This window comes from Myxocyprinus asiaticus, chromosome 50 (assembly GCF_019703515.2).
Source record: "Myxocyprinus asiaticus isolate MX2 ecotype Aquarium Trade chromosome 50, UBuf_Myxa_2, whole genome shotgun sequence".
NCBI lineage: Eukaryota > Metazoa > Chordata > Actinopteri > Cypriniformes > Catostomidae > Myxocyprinus > Myxocyprinus asiaticus.
In genome coordinates this window covers 21,474,596-21,494,221 of record NC_059393.1, presented here as the reverse complement: position 1 = coordinate 21,494,221, position 19,626 = coordinate 21,474,596, and the positions used below count along the sequence as shown (strand labels likewise).

At 39.4% G+C, this 19,626-nt stretch overlaps 1 protein-coding gene across 1 annotated transcript; it reads left to right on the top strand.

The window, feature by feature from the left end:
- The first annotated feature begins 1,369 nt into the window (after positions 1–1,369).
- Positions 1,370–19,615, top strand: mfsd14a1 (major facilitator superfamily domain containing 14A 1). Its single transcript, XM_051695476.1, has 12 exons — positions 1,370–1,618; positions 3,609–3,704; positions 6,918–6,980; positions 7,066–7,193; positions 7,386–7,500; positions 7,590–7,808; positions 13,141–13,254; positions 13,425–13,496; positions 13,579–13,691; positions 17,394–17,491; positions 18,179–18,333; positions 18,577–19,615. The coding sequence occupies exons 1-12, from the start codon at positions 1,541–1,543 to the stop codon at positions 18,781–18,783; spliced, it is 1,458 nt and encodes a 485-aa protein (XP_051551436.1). The 5' UTR covers positions 1,370–1,540; the 3' UTR covers positions 18,784–19,615.
- The last annotated feature ends 11 nt before the right edge of the window (positions 19,616–19,626 follow it).

The following is a 19,626-nucleotide window of genomic DNA, read 5'->3' as shown; positions in this document are numbered from 1 at the left end:
CTCTTATCATTTACTCACCCTCATGCCATCCCAGATATGTATGACTTTCTTCTGCGGAACACAAATTACGATTTTTTAGAATATTTCTGCTCTGTAGGTCCAGACAATGCAAGTGAATGGTGACCAAAACTTTGAAGCTCAAAAAAGCACATAAGTAATCCAGAGGACTCCAGTGGTTTAAACCATGTCTTCTGAAGGGATCCAATTGATTTTGGATGAGAACAGACCATAATATCACTCCTTTTCACTTTAAATCTTTTTTTTCCTCCCTAATTTGGAATGCCCAATTCCCAATGCACTCTAAGTCCTCGTGGTGGCGTAGTGACTTGCCTCAGTCCGGGTGGCGGAGGACAAATCTCAGTTGCCTCTGTGTCTGAGACGTCAATCTGTGCATCTCATCACATGGCTTGTTGAGCGCGTTGCCATGGAGACATGGCACGTGTGGAGGCTTCACGCTATTCTCCGCAGCATCCACACACGACTCACCACGTGCCCCACTGAGAGCAAGAACCACATTATAGCAACCACAAGGAGGTTAACCCAACGTGACTTTACCGACCCTAGCAACCGGGCCAACTGGTTGCTTAGGAAGCCTGACTGGACTCACTCAGCATGCCCTGGATTTGAACTTGCAACACCAGGTGTGGTAGTCAGCGTCTTTACTTGCTGAGCTACTCAGGCCCCCCTTTCACTTTAAATCTTGACATCAGCAGTCTACTTGGCGATCATGGTTTCAAGCTTGATTACACTTTCTAGCACATTTGTGTCAAGCACTAGGAAGTGTAATTGAGTTTGAAATCATGATCACCATGGAGACTGCAGTTATCAAGATTTATAGTAAAAAAGGAGTTATATTTTGGCCTGTTCTCACCTAAAAACAATTAGATTGCTTCAGAATCTCTTGGATTAAACCACTGGGGTCTTTTATACTGCCTTTATGACCTTACAAATTTTGATCACCATTCACTTGCATTGTATGGACCTACAGAGCTGAAATATTCTTCTAAAAATCTTAATTTGTGTTCTGCAGAATAAAGAAAGTCATACACATCTGACATGGCAGGAGGGTGAATAAATAATGAGATGATTTTCAGTTTTGGGTGAACTTTCCCTTTAAAAGATTGCAAATGAGTTTATAATATACTATTGCTATGGTGAGGGACTATAATACTGGATGGAACCCGTAAATCTTATAACTCCAGACAAACGTTTGAATGTATACCTTCCCTTTTATTTCCTACTTTCTTTTACTTAATGCTTCTTTTACGTGTATTTACATTTTTCGATCACGTGTGTGTATTGTGTGGGGGCGTGGCCTACCGGAATCGAATGATGCTGACGTCATCGCGCACACCATGCATCTCTCTTCGGGAAGATGGCGACTGTGTACATGATGCGAAACTGAATGGACGAAAAGCAGTCCAGAATTCGTACAATTCCCCCCTCTTCCCTCCTTCACATCCCGCTCCGCACTCATCCACATGCGTTTACATTCAAATCAACGACTTTTTAACCTAGTGTGATGAACTAGGATGATAATATGACCCAGAAAAAGAAGAAGCGAGTGAATCGCAGTTTGTTACTGGCGAAAAAAATCATCATCAAGGATGGAGGAACGGTGAGTGTCTGCTGAATTTAACCACATAAACACTAACAAACACACGTACGTGTTAAAAAGGGAATATACAGACTTATTAGTTTGATGTTTGAAAGCAACGGTGCTCTAAACACACATAAGGCGAGTTTACAGACGTGCGACGTCATATCTGTCTGTTTTTGTTAGTAAATAAAATAAATAATTTAAGTTAACCACAGAAATGATATTTATATACATGTATGACGATGTTTTAATGCACAGATTCCCTTATCTTACATTTATAGACGAGTTGATAGATGCAACTAAATATCTGTCATACATGAATGTAAATACCAGCAGATTATCACCTATTTAACCATTAAAAAGTGCACAATCACTATATACTTTACTTTTCTGTATATTTTTTAATGTCTTATTATTTTAGAGGGGTTTAAGGATGTTCAACTTAAATTCTGTCATTACTCATAGCTGTTATATCCGCATGTTCTCCTGTTTATAATCATGTTATACACTTTAGTGGATTTGAAATCTGGCCTGATGAATATATAAATAACAAAAGTGTCTATATTATATATACACACTGGTTGCCAAAAGTTTGGAATAATGTACAGATTTTGCTGTTTCGGAAGGAAATTGGTACTTTAATTCACCAAAGTGGCATTCAACTGATCACAAAGTATAGTCAGGACATTACTGATGTAAAAAACAGCACCATCACTATTTGAAAAAAGTCATTTTTGATCAAATCTAGACAGCAGCCATCACTCCAACACCTTATCCTTGAGTAATCATGCTAAATTGCTAATTTGGTACTAGAAAATCACTTGCCATTATATCAAACACAGTTGAAAGCTGTTTGGATCGTTAAATGAAGCTTAACATTGTCTTTGTGTTTGTTTTTGAGTCGCCACAGAATGCAATAGACTGGCATGTCTTAAGGTCAATATTAGGTCAAAAATGGCAAAAAAGAAACAGCTTTCTCTAGAAACTCCTCAGTCAATCATTGTTTTGAGGAATGAAGGCTATACAATGCTTGAAATTGCCAAAAAATTGAAGATTTCATACAAAGGTGTACACTACAGTCTTCAAAGACAAAGGACAACTGTCTCTAACAAGGACAGAAAGAGATGTGGAAGGCCAGATGTACAACTAAACAAGAGGATAAGTACATCAGAGTCTCTAGTTTGAGAAATAGACGCCTCACATGTCCTCAGCTGACAGCTTCATTGAATTCTACCCGCTCAACACCAGTTTCATGTACAACAGTAAAGAGAAGACTCAGGGGTGCAGGCCTTATGGGAAGAATTGCAAAGAAAAAGCCACTTTTGAAACAGAAAAACAAAAAGAAAAGGTTAGAGTGGGCAAAGAAACACAGACATTGGACAACAGATAATTGGAAAAGAGTGTTATGGATCTTAACCCCATTGAGCTTTTGTGGGATCAGCTAGACTGTAAGGTGTGTGAGAAGTGCCCGACAAGACAGCCACATCTATGGCAAGTGCTACAGGAAGTGTGGGGTGAAATGTCACCTGAGTATCTGGACAAACTGACAGCTAGAATGCCAAGGATCTGCAAAGCTGTCATTGCTGCACGTGGAGGATTTTTTGATGAGAACTCTTTGAAGTAGTTTAAGAAGTTCTGAAGTTCTATTTTTTTCAAATAGTGATGGTGCTGTTTTTTACATCAGTAATGTCCTGACTATACTTTGTGATCAGTTGAATGCCACTTTGGTGAATTAAAGTACCAATTTCCTTCCGAAACAGCAAAATCTGTACATTATTCCAAACTTTTGGCCACCAGTGTATATTTCCTGAAATTAAGAATTAGGCTGCAAACACCCCTAATCATGTTATTTCTTAGTGTCTTATGTGTTGTCAGATCTAGACCTAAGTAAAAAGAATGTGTTTTTAATTACTGGTTTCTTCACACATGCTGTTTATGTGGTTAACAGTGGTCATTCTTCCTAATAATAAGCTACATATTCTCTATTGTTATTTTTGTTTCTCTGTAGCCTCAAGGGTTTGGGTCTCCGAGCGTTTATCATGCTGTCATTGTCATATTTCTGGAGTTCTTTGCTTGGGGTTTACTGACAGCACCTACTTTGGGAGTAAGTTCTGGTTTTGTCTCATTTTGTGCCACCGTTTAAAGTAGTGATGCACCGATCCGATACCTGGATCGGTATCGGCTCCGATACTGAAGCTTTTAGATGGATCGGGTATCGGTCCGACGAGCCCGATCCAAATCCGATACTGTGTGTTAGTAATGTTCGTTGCTGTCAAGCTCCAAAAATGACATAAAAGAACCATAAAAACATCATTAAAGCAGTTTATATGACTCGTGCATTTCATTCAAAGCCACTTGAAGATGTGCAATAGCTCTGTGAATCACAAAAGGCTGTGTTTAATATGTAAATATATAGTATGCGCAGTGCTAGCGCGTTTGTGAATGTTGCTGCTCTGTTGACAAACTCACACACAGGCTGGTGATGCACTCGCGGCTATTTTTAGCCTTCACAGTTCACTTATAATATGCATTTAGAACCGAACATTTTACCAGAATTTGAATAAGCAAATTAAACTACTGTGAACTCACCTACATACCACTTACAGGACTTCCTGGAGAGTTCAGAATGTCAAAATAAAAGCCCAAAGGTTTTAAAGTTAAAGGTGCAGGAGAGGTTTGTGTTTCTTTTCATATTACAGACTACCCCCAATTAGTTCCACAAAATAATGTAAAGATATTCTAAACTGATTATGCAAAAAAACAACAACACTGCTATCGGATCGGTATCGGCCAATACTGAGATTTCAGATATCGGAATTGGATCGGAAGAGAAAAAGTGGTATCGGTGCATCCCTAGTTTAATTTCAACATGAAATCAAAATCGCCCCTATTTTCTTAATATGTGTTCCTGGTCTTATTGTGTGCAATTAAATGGTGTACTTAATTCCGAAGATTAATCAGTGAGGCGTTAGCTTGCATGTTCTTACACCGATTATGGTTAATAAAGCAACAATGCGTAAGGTCATGTTAACGCCTGAAGGCCAAAACTTTCTTAACGCATGTACGCAAACGCCTCTAGCTATGCAAAATAGATTTTGTGCGACGTTGCGCAATTCATGAGTATGTGTTGCATTTTCAACGTTGCCACAAGGGGCACTATAGCAAGATCAGTGTGAACTGTCTGCATCTACAGTGAGTTTTCTCTTTCAAGTGAACTAGTTTTGTGGCGGAGCAATAGTTTGAAGAAAACATTGCTGAGCAAGTATGTTAGAGTCAATATATTTATAGCAACTTACCAGAATAACACATCCAGTTCAATGGCACAGACTTTTGAAGGTAACTCGGCACTCGATGCAATGCTGTATTGTAAATAGTACGCTGCGCATCGTGCCTGAAGGCTGAAACATTTTCTACACAATTACGAAAGCGCAGACGTTTATAGCTACACAATCTCGATTTTGTGCATAGTTATGTTCCAAAATGTCAGACAGCAATTGAAAACATAACACAAGCATTGCATTCTCAATGTTACCACAAGGGGTGCTATAGCAAGATTAGTGTGAGCTGTCCGCTTCGACAGTGAGTTTTCTCTTTCAAGTGAACTATTTTTGTGGTGGAGCAACAGTTTGAAGAAAACATTGCTGAGCAAGTATGTTAGAGTCAATATATTTATAGCAACTTACCAGAATAACACATCCAGTTCAATGGCACTGACTTTTGAAGGTAATTCATCATTCGATGTAACGCTATATGTAAATATTGCGCTGCGAATCCTGCCTAAAGGCTGAAACATATTCTACGCAAGTACGTGAACTCGGATGCTTCTATCCTGCAAGCTCAAATTTTGTGCGTAGTTGTGTTCCAGAATGTCAGACAGCAATTCACAACACAAGTGCGCATTGCAATCTCAATGTTACCACAAGGGGTGCTACAGCGAGATTAGTGTGAACTGTCCACTTCAACAGTGAGTTTATCTGACAAGTGAACCATTATCATGGTAAAGTATTGGTTTGAAAAGAATGTTCCTGAGAGTAAGTTAAAGTCAGTATATTTATAGCAACTTACCAGAATAACACATCCAGTTCAATGGCACTGACTTTTGAAGGTAACCCAGCACTCGATGCAATGCCATATGTAAATATTGCGCTGCGCATCGTGCCGAAACACATTCTACGCAATTGCGTAAGCACGGACGTTTCTAGCTACGCAACTTCAATTTTGTGTGTAGTTACATTCCAAAATGTCAGACAGAAATTCAAAACGTAACACAAGCGTTGCATTCTCAATGTTACCACAAGGGGCGTTATAGCAAGATTAGCGCAAACTGTCTGCTTCCGCAGTGAGTTTTCTCTTTCAAGTGAACTACATTCATGGCGAAACATCGGTTTGAAGACAATATTCCTGAGCGAGTAAGTTAAAGTCAGTATATTTATAGCAACTTACCAAAACAATAAGATATCCAGTTCAATGGCACCGACTTTTGAAAGTAACTCAGCACTTGAAGCAGTGCTATATTGTAAATATTGCGCTGCGCATCATGCCTAAAGGCTGAAACATACTCTACGAAAGTATATGCATAAACTTCTAGCTATGTTAGCTTGATATTGTGCATAGTTGCATTCCAAAATGTGTCAGACCGCAGTTGATGACACAACACAAGTACATGTTGCACTCTCAATGTTGCCACAAGGGGCAATGTTGCGAGATTAGTATGAACTTTAAACGATTTTTCTTTTTAACGGTTTAAGCAAAAACCAATCAGCACTCTGCATTACTGGAGTTTACCCAGTAAAAGTGTTTACTTATCCAATTTACGCAAGTCTTATGCGCATGCCTGTTTATGTTTTGAAGTTGAGAGCAGAGAATAATCAGAGAATTTCGAATATTATGTACATTAGGATTTCTTACGGATTTCTTTGTAATAATTTGCTCCACCCATGAAACATCGAAAAAATGTGACCCCTCCCTTGACTCTAATTTGCTATCAAATGCACCCATGCAAGTTCTGCCATATTTTTTCCCATTGAATATCCTGTTTCACACGGAAATAAGTTACATAACGTGTGAAATGGGTTGCGAATACCATGTCATGTTTACTCTAAACATTTTAATTCATTTGAAAGGGCCAAGATGAGAAAGTAGGTAAATGAAACAGAAAATTGCTTGCTTTTGTTTAAAGAAGGTCTGTTTAGAACTTAAAGAAATCTGTAATTATTGAGATGTATTTACGTATATAATCATATATATTAAAGTACAAAAGTTCAATTTAACTCGCATGAATGTCACTGAAGCTATTTTGCATCTCATGTATCCGTAGGCTCTTCATGAAACATTCCCAAAGCACACGTTTCTCATGAATGGCTTGATTCAGGGAGTCAAGGTATGTTCTTATTCTACTCATAATTATTCTGTTGATTATTCTCTATAATCTTTTGATCTTAATGCCTGCGTGGTTTTGTTTGCAGGGTCTTCTGTCATTTTTAAGTGCTCCTCTGATTGGTGCTCTCTCTGACGTGTGGGGGAGAAAGTCATTTCTTTTACTCACTGTGTTCTTCACATGTGCTCCTATTCCTTTAATGAAGATAAGCCCATGGTATGGCGCATTCTTCTTTTTTTAATGTTCAGAAGGCGGCTGTCTGAAGATTTTCTCACATCTTATAAAGCCCAAATATGATCTAATTAATCAATATAGCTGCTGTTTATCAGTAGTTTGCACAGTTTAAATAATATGCTAGCAATAATTTAAGGCTGTTTACAAGTGCGCGGTGTTCCTCTTGTGTTTCAGGTGGTACTTTGCGGTTATCTCTGTATCTGGAGTGTTTGCAGTTACCTTTTCGGTTATTTTTGCCTACGTGGCCGACATCACCCAAGAACATGAGCGCAGTATGGCATATGGCATGGTATGTAGATCCAATCTGAGATTACAGTCAACTCTACAGTATCATCATCTTGCTAAATGATGTTTACATTTCTGTCTTCCCTCCAAAAGGTTTCGGCTACGTTTGCAGCGAGTCTCGTGATAAGCCCGGCAATCGGCGCATATCTAAGTCAGGTCTATGGAGACAGTCTGGTTGTGGTTCTGGCTTCAGCCATCGCTATGCTGGACATTTGCTTTATCCTAGTGGCTGTGCCTGAATCGCTTCCTGAGAAAATGAGACCAGCGTCCTGGGGTGCCCCAATATCATGGGAACAAGCAGACCCCTTTGCTGTGAGTAGATTTGAGCTTTTCAAGATGGTTTGAAGATAGATTGGGATTATAAAACTCGGTCAACAACAGGATGCAAAAATTTTTGTTCTTGTTTTATTTAAATGAATACGTTTAGAATGCTGTATTGCAAATGTATAAATGGCTACAGAGTGTTGTAAAGTGCCGAAACATACTCTACACTAGTGCACGACCAGTTTGCGACCAACCAACGCATTGCCAGCGTGTTCTTACATTATGGTGGCGAGAACACACCTCAGTCCTCAAGGGGGCGATAGAGTTACAGTACCTTCGAAAATCTGTGCCATTAAACTGGATGTTATTATTCAGATAAGTTGCTATAAATATTTTGACTTTAACTTGTGTAGCAGTATTGTCTTCATTGTTGCCACGCCATGAATGTAATTGACTTGAAAGAGAAAACTCACCATAGAAGTGGACAGTTCACACTAATGTCATCATAGCACCCCTTGTGGTAACGTTGAGAATGCAATGCGTATCTGTGGTATGAATTGCGTTCTGACTCATTTTGAAACGCAACTATGCATGAAATCAAGCTTACGTAGCAAGAATGGTGTGCGTTCACATACTTGCTTAAGAGTATGTTTCGGCCTTTAGGCACGATGCGCAGTGCACAATATTCACAATATAGCATTGCTTCGAGTGCCTTTTTGCTTTTACAATGGTTACTACAAAATAAAAAGAGGACACAAATTTTCATTAAAATGTAATTTATTAAGCAAATATTCCTGAAGTTTGTTTTGTGTATTTAAAAACCAGTGAAAGCAAAACTGACCCTTATTTGCTTAAGAAATGTTGCTAGTCTCACAGTGTACGATTCATCAATGCATGTTATTTTTTAAAGAATATTTAATTGAAATATAACAATTTTCTGCCTCAAATGACTTTTATACTTGCTGATGAAAGCAAGGCCTTATGGGAAGGGAAAAATATTAACCAATGATATCACAGTCTATTCTTCACAATCCAGTCAAATCCCAGTGGATAAATTCAAGTACCACCCTTCATTTTATTTCTGCTGAATATTCCGTTTCATCCAGAAATACGTCACATTACGGAAGTTGCAGATGCTGCCGGATGAAACTGTAGCTTCAGAACAGGTGTTGGAAACATTATATGTTTATTATAAAAAGAGAGATTAGCACAGAAACTTTAGCACAATTAAACCGATGCAACACTTTGCTCATGTCCTGTGTGGTTTTCTGTAGGGAAGCATTTTTACAACTATTTCTTGCTTGACAGCATGAAGTGTTGACATCATGGAGTTTTAAAAGCTGCATCACCTACTATATATACAGTTGAAATCAGAAGTTTACATACATACACCAGTTTTTCACAATTCCTGACATTTAATCGTAGAAAGCATTACCTGTCTTAGGTCAGTTAGGATCACTATTTAAGAATGTGAAATGTCAGAATAATAGTAGAGAGAGTGATTTATTTCAGCTTTTATTTCTTTCATCACATTCCCAGTGGGTCAGAACTTAACATACACTTTGTTAGTATTTGGTAGCATTGCCTTTAAACTGTTTAACTTGGGTCAAACGTTTTGGGTAGCCTTCCACAAGCTTCTCACAATAAGTTGCTGGAAATTTGTCCCATTCCTCCAGACAGAACTGGTGTAACTGAGTCAGGTTTGTAGGCCGCCTTGCTCACACACGCTTTTTCAGTTCTGCCCACAAATTTTCTATCAGATTCAGGTCAGGGCTTTTTGATGGCCACTCCAATACCTTGACTTTGTTGTCCTTAAGCCATTTTGCCACAACTTTGGAGATATGCTTGGGGTATTTGTCCATTTGGAAGACCCATTTGCGACCGAGCTTTAACTTCCTGGCTGATGTCTTGAGATGTTGCTTCGATATAGCCACATAATTTTTCTTCCTCATGATGCCATCTATTTTGTGAAGTGCACCAGCACCTACTGCAGCAAAGCACCCCCACAACATGGGGGTGGCAGCATCATGCTTCACAGTTGAGATGGTTTTCTTCGACTTGCAAGCCTCACCCTTTTTCCTCCAAACATAACGATGGTCATTATGGCCAAACAGTAAAAATGTTTGTTTCATTAGACCAGAGGACATTTCTCCAAAAGTAAGATCTTTGTCCCCATGTGCACTTGCAAACTGTAGTCTGGCTTTTTTATGGCAGTTTTGGAGCAGTGGCTTCTTCCTTGCTAAGCAACCTTTCAGGTTATGTCAATATAGGACTCGTTTTACTGTGGATATAGATACTTGTCTACCTGTTTCCTCCAGCATCTTCACAAGGTCCTTTGCTGTTGTTCTGGGATTGATTTGCACTTTTCGCACCAAAATATGTTCATCTCTTGGAGACAGAATGCATCTCCTTCCTGAGCAGTATGATGGCTGCGTGGTCCCATGGTGTTTATACTTGCGTACTATTGTTTGTACAGATGAACGTGGTACCTTCAGGTGTTTGGAAATTGCTTCCAAGGATGAACCAGACTTGTGGAGGTCCACAATTTTTATTCTGAGGCTGATTTCTTTGGATTTTCCCATGATGTCAAGCAAAGAGGCACTGATTTTGAAGGTAGACCTTAAAATACATCCACAAGTACACCTCCAATTCAGTACACCTCCTATCAAAAGCTAATTGTCGAAAGGCTTGACATCATTTTCTGGAATTTTCCAAGCTGCTTAAAGGCACAGTTAACTTAGTGTATGTAAACTTCTGACCCACTGGAATTGTGATAGTCAATTAAAAGTGAAACAATCTGTCTGTAAACAATTGTTGGAAAAATTACTCATGTCATGCACAAAGTAGATGTCTTAAACGACTTGCCAAAACTATAGTTTGCTAATATTAAATCTGTGGAGTTGTTAAAAAATTCGTTTGAATGACTTCAACTGTATGTGTATGTGTGTGTGTGTGTGTGTGTATATATATATATATATATATATACACAGGTGCTGGTCATATAATTAGAATATCATCAAAAAGTTGATTTATTTCACTAATTCCATTCAAAAAGTGAAACTTGTATATTATATTCATTCATTACACACAGACTGATATATTTCAAATGTTTATTTCTTTTAATTTTGATGATTATAACTGACAACTAAGGAAAATCCCAAATTCAGTATCTCAGAAAATTAGAATATTGTGAAAAGGTTCAATATTGAAGACACCTGGTGCCACACTCTAATCAGCTAATTAACTCAAAACACCTGCAAAGGCCTTTAAATGGTCTCTCAGTCTAGTTCTGTACACTACACAATCATGGGGAAGACTGCTGACTTGACAGTTGTCCAAAAGACGACCATTGACACGTTGCACAAGGAGGGCAAGACACAAAAGGTCATTGCAAAAGAGGCTGGCTGTTCACAGAGCTCTGTGTCCAAGCACATTAATAGAGAGGCGAAGGGAAGGAAAAGATGTGGTAGAAAAAAGTGTACAAGCAATAGGGATAACCGCACCCTGGAGAGGATTGTGAAACAAAACCCATTCAAAAATGTGGGGGAGAACCACTACGCACAGACATATGCAAGACATGGGTTTCAGCTGTCGCATTCCTTGTGTCAAGCCACTCTTGAACAACAGACAGCGTCTGAAGCGTCTCGCCTGGGCTAAAAACAAAAAGGACTGGACTGCTGCTGAGTGGTCCAAAGTTATGTTCTCTGATGAAAGTAAATTTTGCATTTCCTTTGGAAATCAGGGTCCCAGAGTCTGGAGGAAGAGAGGAGAGGCACACAATCCACGTTGCTTGAGGTCCAGTGTAAAGTTTCCACAGTCAGTGATGGTTTGGGGTGCCATGTCATCTGCTGTTGTTGGTCCACTGTGTTTTCTGAGGTCCAAGGTCAACGCAGCCGTATACCAGGAAGTTTTAGAGCACTTCATGCTTCCTGCTGCTGACCAACTTTATGGAGATGCAGATTTCATTTTCCAACGGGACTTGGCACCTGCACACAGTGCCAAAGCAACCAGTATCTGGTTTAAGGACCATGGTATCCCTGTTCTTAATTGGCCAGCAAACTCGCCTGACCTTAACCCCATAGAAAATCTATGGGGTATTGTGAAGAGGAAGATGCGATATGCCAGACCCAACAATGCAGAAGAGCTGAAGGCCACTATCAGAGCAACCTGGGCTCTCATAACACCTGAGCAGTGCCACAGACTGATCGACTCCATGCCACGCCGCATTGCTGCAGTAATTCAGGCAAAAGGAGCCCCAACTAAGTATTGAGTACTGTACATGCTCATACTTTTCATGTTCATACTTTTCAGTTGGCCAAGATTTCTAAAAATCCTTTCTTTGTATTGGTCTTAAGTAATATTCTAATTTTCTGAGATACTGAATTTGGGATTTTCCTTAGTTGTCAGTTATAATCATCAAAATTAAAAGAAATAAACATTTGAAATATATCAGTCTGTGTGTAATGAATGAATATAATATACAAGTTTCACTTTTTGAATGGAATTAGTGAAATAAATCAACTTTTTGATGATATTCTAATTATATGACCAGCACCTGTGTATATATATATATATATATATATACACACACCGATCAGCCACAACATTAAAACCACCTGCCTAATATTGTGTAGATGCCCCTCGTGCCGCCAAACATCGCCAACCCGCATCTCAGAATAGCATTCTGAGATTATATTCTTCTCACCACAATTGTACAGAGTGGTTATCTGAGTTACTGTAGACTTTGTCATTTCGAACCAGTCTGGTCATTCTCTGTTGACCTCTCTCATCAACAAGGCATTTCTGTCCACAGGACTGCCGCTCACTGGATGATTTTTGTTTTTGGCACCATTCTGAGTAAATTCTAGAAACTTGTGTGTAAAAATCCCAGGAGATCAGCAATTACAGAAATACTCAAACCAGCCCATCTGGCACCAACAATCATCCATGCGATTATCTAATCAGCCAATCATGTGGCAGCAGTGCATAAAATCATGCAGATATGGGTCAGGAGCTTCAGTTAATGTTCACATCAACATCAGAATGGGAAAAAAATGTGATCTCAGTGATTTGGAGTGTGGCATGATTGTTGGTGCCAGATGGGCTGGTTTGAGTATTTCTGTAACTGCTGTGGAGGTGTTGCCCCCTTTTGGAGTTGGCACAACCCCCTTTTGGAGTACCCCGCCCCGTTCTGAAAAAACTATGCCCTATTTTGGAGATCGATCATTGGCTTATTCCACTACCTTAGTTATCGGCAAAATCCACTATCATTTAACCTCTAATGTGGACTTGACTTTCCATCAAAAATCTTTTTGGGATATGCATAAGACATGTGGTAGATTGTAGTGCATGCATTCATAAGTGTGTTCTCTCTCTGCAGTCTCTGAGGAAAGTGGGTCAGGACTCAACGGTTCTGCTTATCTGTATAACAGTGTTCCTGTCTTATCTGCCTGAGGCTGGACAATACTCCAGCTTCTTCCTGTATCTGCAACAGGTACCGACGCCTGTCCTAGTCAGTTACATTAGTTTATCTCTGTGGTTAATCTTTAACTCCGTTAGAATTGGTCAAATCTGTTTTGTTGCTTTATGTAAGTTGAAATCTTACAAACAAACAGAACTATAAATTGAATAAATAAGAATAAATTGTTCTGACCTGTTTTTCAGATAATGGGATTCTCACCTGAAAGTGTTGCAGCTTTCATTGCTGTTTTAGGATTGCTGTCAATTGTTGCACAGGTCTGTAATTTTCTCCAAGTAGATTCATACTTGTATAACATTGTAAAGGGATACATTTTAATTTCTTTCTCTTCACCTACAGACTGTAGTATTAAGTTTACTCATGCGTTCCATCGGGAACAAGAACACAATCCTGCTGGGTCTGGGATTTCAGATTCTGCAGCTCGCCTGGTATGGGTTCGGATCGGAGCCATGGTAAGATTTCAATGAATGGCTGCAATTTTTAAAACCATAAAATAAAAGATATTTAATCAAGGATGGGTGGTCTGGCTTAGCGCATTAAAGATCTTGGTTGGTCTCCTGAAAAGTTTAGGTTTAAACTAGAAAGGCTACAAGCCCTGCAAGGGGCCATTCAGACCGAACGCATTCTCACACTGAAACAAGCTAGATATAGCACAGCGAAAAGTACAAAATGCAGGGGCCTTGAAGGGTCTGCTTTTTACAAAATTGTAGTTAGAACATATGGTGCGGCAGCATCATGGGTGACCCGAGTTGTTTCCTGATTCTGTTCCTGCTCTAACACTTCACTTCCATTATAAGTGCCTCACTGTAACCTGGATTTTTGTTTTTATTAAAGAAAAGGAGAAACGAGTTGAAATAAATTTTTGTGGTAATCAACATTATGCCAGAAATGCTGTCAACTGAGCTTAAAGGAATATTCCGGATTCAATACAAGTTAAGCTCAATTGACAGCATTTGTGGCAAAATGTTGATTTCGACTCGTCCCCATTTTCTTTAAAAAAGCAGAAATCCAGGTTACAGTGAGGCACTTACAATGGAAAAGAATGGGGGCCAATTGTTTTACATTAAAATACACGCTGTTTAAATTTTTTGCCACAAAACATAAACAGTATGCATGTAAACATGATTTTAGTGTCATAAATCATTTACAGAACTTTTCTGTGTACATTTATAGCCAATTTTACAACTTCGTTGCCATGACGATTAGGGATGTGCAAGAATGGTCGACTAATCGTTCAACAACTGACTAGTTGATTAGTGATGACGACTAGTCATTTTTAAACAATAACAAATAATTAAAAGGTTTTTACTTTTTAAAATTGTATTACTTTAAGACAGCGTGTTAATATTAGAATTATTGTAGTTTAAATACTTGTTTTAATCACAAATACCATTACAATTAGTATAAGTAGTCTATAGTATAAACATTATTTTCATAAATCCAATGGTAGCCACCTCACGTTTTTTGCTACATGCGCTAAACTGTTAGCTTGAGTCGCGGAAAATAAGCGCTGCATGGACAAGTTTCTCAAAAGTGGGAACTGATGTTGTACAATGCAATATTTGCAAAATAATGTCAAGATAATGTCAATAATGCTCAGAATGTCGAGGATGTGAGCTCAAAGTCAGGGGCAGAATCTTCATCTGGTGTTGCAGAAGTGAAAACCGCCAAACGATCAATTAGTTTTTTGGTTTTTTTTGGTGAGGAATACTACTCAAACACACTTTGCCAACCTACAGAGCTGAAGATATACACCGATCAGCCACAACATTAAAACCACCTGCCTAATATTGTGTAGGTCCCCCTCGTGCCGCCAAAAGAGCGCCAACCCTCATCTCGGAGTCCAACCACAATTGTACAGGGTGGTTATCTGAGTTACTGTAGACATTGTCAGTTCAAACCAGTCTGGCCATTCTCTGTTGACCTCTCTCATCAACAAGGTGTTTCCATCCACAGAACTGCCGCTCACTGGATGTTTTTTATTTTTGGCACCATTCAGAGTAAATTCTAGAGACTGTTGTGTGTGAAAATCCCAGTATTACAGAAATACTCAAATCAGCCCGTCTGGCACCAACAATCATGCCACAGCCCAAATGACTGAGATCAAATTTTTTCCCTATTCTGATGGTTGATGTGAACATTAACTGAAGCTCCTGACCTGTATCTGCATGATTTTATGCACTGCACTGCTGCCACACAATTGGCTGACTAGATAATCGCATGGATGATTGTTGGTGCCAGATGGGCTGATTATTTTAATATTTCTTATTTTAAATTAATTTTAAGCCATCTTGAGGCCCCCTTGGAAGTGTGCTGAGGCCCCCTAGTGGGTCCCGGCCCCCTGGTTGAGAACCACTGATCTAGACTTTATTTTACGAGCAGCGATGCATAATGTTACCCACACGCTGTTATGGGCATTCTGTGTGTTATTATTAGTTCTATTGTTTTTACTTTGTTTATATTCAAATTTATGAATTTTACTTGTTATATAATGAAGACACGAACAACAAAAGGTGTTGGCAAAACCAGCATTTAATAGTGAAAACACAGCTACAGCAAACAATGTGCCACATCAGTATTTTACTATCGCACTTTACGGCTCAGAGCAATGTTCCCGTTGTTTCATACATAATCTGTAAATCTCTGTTTTGACGACTTTGACGGTTTTGTGCACACAAAGGTTATAGTTCTTAAGCTTATTTCTTGAATAGCCTATCTGTTATCCTATTGAGGTGATATGCTTGGCGTCTATAGCCTATTATTAAGAAACGCATCTAGGGGCCTGGTTAGCTCAGTGGTAAAAGACGCTGGCTACCACCCCTGGAGTTCGCTAGTTCGAATCCCAGGGCGTGCTGAGTGACTCCAGCCAGGTCTCCTAAGCAACCAAATTGGCCTGGTTTCTAGGGAGGGTAGTGTCACATGGGGTAACCTCCTCGTGGTCGCTATAAAGTGGTTCCTTCTCAGTGGGGCACATGGTGAGTTGAGCGTGGATGCCGCGGTGGATGGCGTGAAGCCTCCACACGTGCTATGTCTCCGTGGCAACGTGCTCAACAAGCCACATGATAAGATGCGTGGGTTGTTGGTCTCAGACGTGGAGCCAGCTGGGATTCATCCTCCAACACCCAGATTGAGGCAAATCACTACGTGACCACGAGGACTTAAAAGCACATTGGGAATTGGGCATTCCAAATTGGGTGATAAAGGGGAAAAAAAAAAAACACACATCTGATTGGTGTCTTGTGATAATTACTCCAGCCTAATTATACAGGGCTTTATTGACCGAGTACTCGACTAACCGTCAACATAACCCATCGACTAGTCGATTTTGGAATTGACGTTTTGCACATCCCTAATGATGATGTCAACAAACTGTAAAACCCCAAAATGACTGTAAAAATGACTATTTAAACAACTGTACAGCTCAAATAATACACAAGATTTAACAGAAGAATTAATGTAAGTGCATTTATACAATTATAAGCTTCACATTTCTGTTTAAACCCTCCAAAAAAGTGGCCCAATTAACTTCCATTTTAAGTGCCTCACTGTAACCTCGATGTTTTATTTTTTGAAAGAAAAGGACGGATGAGTTGTAATTTTTTTTTTTGTGGTAATCAACATTATGCCACAAATGCTGTTGATTGAGATTAACTTGTATTGATCCCGGAATATTCTTTCAAAAGTTTTTAACTTGACACTGCATCTTAAAAACGTGGCACTTATGCGCAAGATGCTGAAAAGACCGCAAGATGCAGCGCAATAGTCGAAGACGTCTGTCTAAACGGCCCCTTAACACATTGTTACTGTGTAGTAACGGTGTTCTGTAAATTGCATTGGATAAAAAAGCGTCAGCAAACTTGCGTGACACATCCATATGTGGTTTGAAATCTGTTTAATTAGATTTTACAGAATTCACCTCTATCTGAATGGTAAATTTTGATTTTATGTTTTCCAAAATTCGGTCTGTTCGGTAAATTTTGGACTGTTCCTCACACGAACCTATCGTAAATCCATTACAAGTCTTATGAAAATTGGCATATTCATGCAAATGGTGGCCACAATTTTTATTTTAGGATGTAGTGTTTCTTTAAGAGTAATGTAAATATGGAATGACTGTTTACTAATTGAATGTTCTGTGCATTTTAACTTTCTAGGATGATGTGGGCAGCTGGAGCTGTTGCCGCCATGTCCAGTATCACTTTTCCTGCTGTGAGCGCCCTGATTTCCCGCAACGCCAATCCTGATCAGCAAGGTATTTTGTTTAATCAAAGTTACAGATGCATTGTTGCTCTTTAAAGGTGCTATATGTAAGATTGACATCAAGCGTTTGAAATGGGTACTGCAGTCCAAATTCAAAATATTTGAGAGTTGTCTGCCCCGCCCCAGACTCGATGCTCATGCAGGTTGCCAGAACGTTGACACGCAAATTAGCCAACTCCGCATCCATTTTAAAGGACTTCTGGGCTTTAAGCTGTCTCCATCTTCCAAAGGCATCTCCAATATTTATCCTTGTTTTACTACGCCTCTGGTCATGGTGGTTTTTAGACGGATGGCGAGGCTTTTTAGGTCGGGTGGAATCTGTTATCTCTGATCCAGTTCGTTTGCTGGCTTCCATGGCTGCAGCAAGTGGTGTTGTTTGCCTGCAAACTTGTTCAAATCTGGCAACCCAGCGGTGTTGAAATACTATTGGTGAGTGGGCAGTGGGCGGGATCACAGAGGCCAAAACATAAACAGAAATTCCGGCCCGGAATTGAAACTTCAAAGTAGAATATACTGGCTGTAGCATTGTTATCGGAGAAGCCAGTATTTCAACTTAGCATGTTTCCTAATTCTCTAATGACATATTATGGTCATTTTATGATTTAGTACAGTAAAAATATTACATATAGCACCTTTAAGTCTGATATGTGACCACTAATGTGCTTTCTCGTTTCTGGAGGTGTGGGTCAGGGTATGGTCACAGGAATCCGCGGGTTGTGTAACGGCCTCGGTCCGGCCCTCTATGGTTTCATCTTCTACATCTTTCATGTCGAGTTGGACCAGGTTCCAGAGAAAGGACCAGACGTACAGCACCACCACGATCACCACCAACAGGTCAGCCATTGCAAATCAATGCAATTAATGGAACTATATTGATTTGTGATTTAATGACAATTTATGTTTGCTTTTAAGGGTTAAATTATTTTTTCCATTATAGCAAAGTGATTAAAGGAATATTCTGGCTTAAATACAAGTTTAATTGACAGCATTTGTGGCATAATGTTGATTACCACTAAATGTATTCCAACTCATTCCAACATCCTAACCGTTTTCCCCTGTCATGGTTCACCCCAACAGAGTGCAATAATTCCTGGACCGCCGTTCCTCTTTGGCGCATGTTCTGTGCTCCTTGCGCTCCTGGTGGCCCTTTTCATCCCCGAGCACCCTCATATGGGTGCTCGTGCGGGCAGCTGGAAGAAGCACATGTCACCTCACGGGCACCCGCACAGTCCCCACCCACCCGGAGAGGCCAAAGAGCCCTTGCTACAGGACACTAACGTGTGATTGGCTGTTTTGATATGGGCATATTGGTCACGCCCTCTATCCATTAAGGAAAGAGCTGCGCATGGAGGCTGTTATCGTATATTGAAATGTAAAGCTATATCTGAGCAGTCCTCGGTCTTGTCTCAGTAGATCTACTTTCAAGCCTAATTTTACAGGAATGTAGATTTTCATTGTCGGGACTAAACGTATCTTGCTGTATCAAAAATAGAGCACCACTTTTTAAAGAAATGTATATAGAAGAACATATATTTAACGGCAGTTCTGTCCAAAAGCACTATCGCAATGGCTTGTATTTATTCATTTTATTATTTTTTTTATTTTATTTTTTTGCCTCATTTCTTTTTACTTTACTCTTTCTGACTTCTAGTTCTTCATTACGATAGCTCACTCAGGGACATTAACCTAGTCAGGAATGTTTCCGAACACAGTGTGTTCCCCAATGAGAAGGGTCTGGTGTGGCGACAACACGCATACAAATAATGGGCCTCGTTAATGAAATGTGAGCAGAGCGAATTTCTGTACATTTTTCAATAAACCATTCCTATGAATTCAAGCAGAATTCAAATTTGTTTTAATAAAACATTCGTAAAAATTTGTGCAGAACGAATTTGTATAAATAGTTTAAGCAGAGCTAATTTTTGCGTAAATTGTTCATAAAAACCATTCGCAAGAATTTGAGTGGAACACATTTGCGTAAATTGTTCATAAAACATTCATAAGAAGTCAAGCATAAGAAATATGTAAATTGAAAGAATTCAAGCTGAACGAATTAGCATAAAACCGTTTGTTAAACCAGTCGTTAGATTTCAAGCAGAACTAATTTTTGCAGAAATTGGTCAAACC

Bases quoted from the DNA above. Each gene is read 5' to 3' on its own strand.
- mfsd14a1 (XM_051695476.1), top strand. From the start codon at position 1,541: ATGACCCAGAAAAAGAAGAAGCGAGTGAATCGCAGTTTGTTACTGGCG. The intron at 13,692-17,393 runs GTAAGATTTCAA...TTAACTTTCTAG, and splicing joins GGGTTCGGATCGGAGCCATG to GATGATGTGGGCAGCTGGAG. The intron at 17,492-18,178 runs GTATTTTGTTTA...TCGTTTCTGGAG, and splicing joins CGCCAATCCTGATCAGCAAG to GTGTGGGTCAGGGTATGGTC.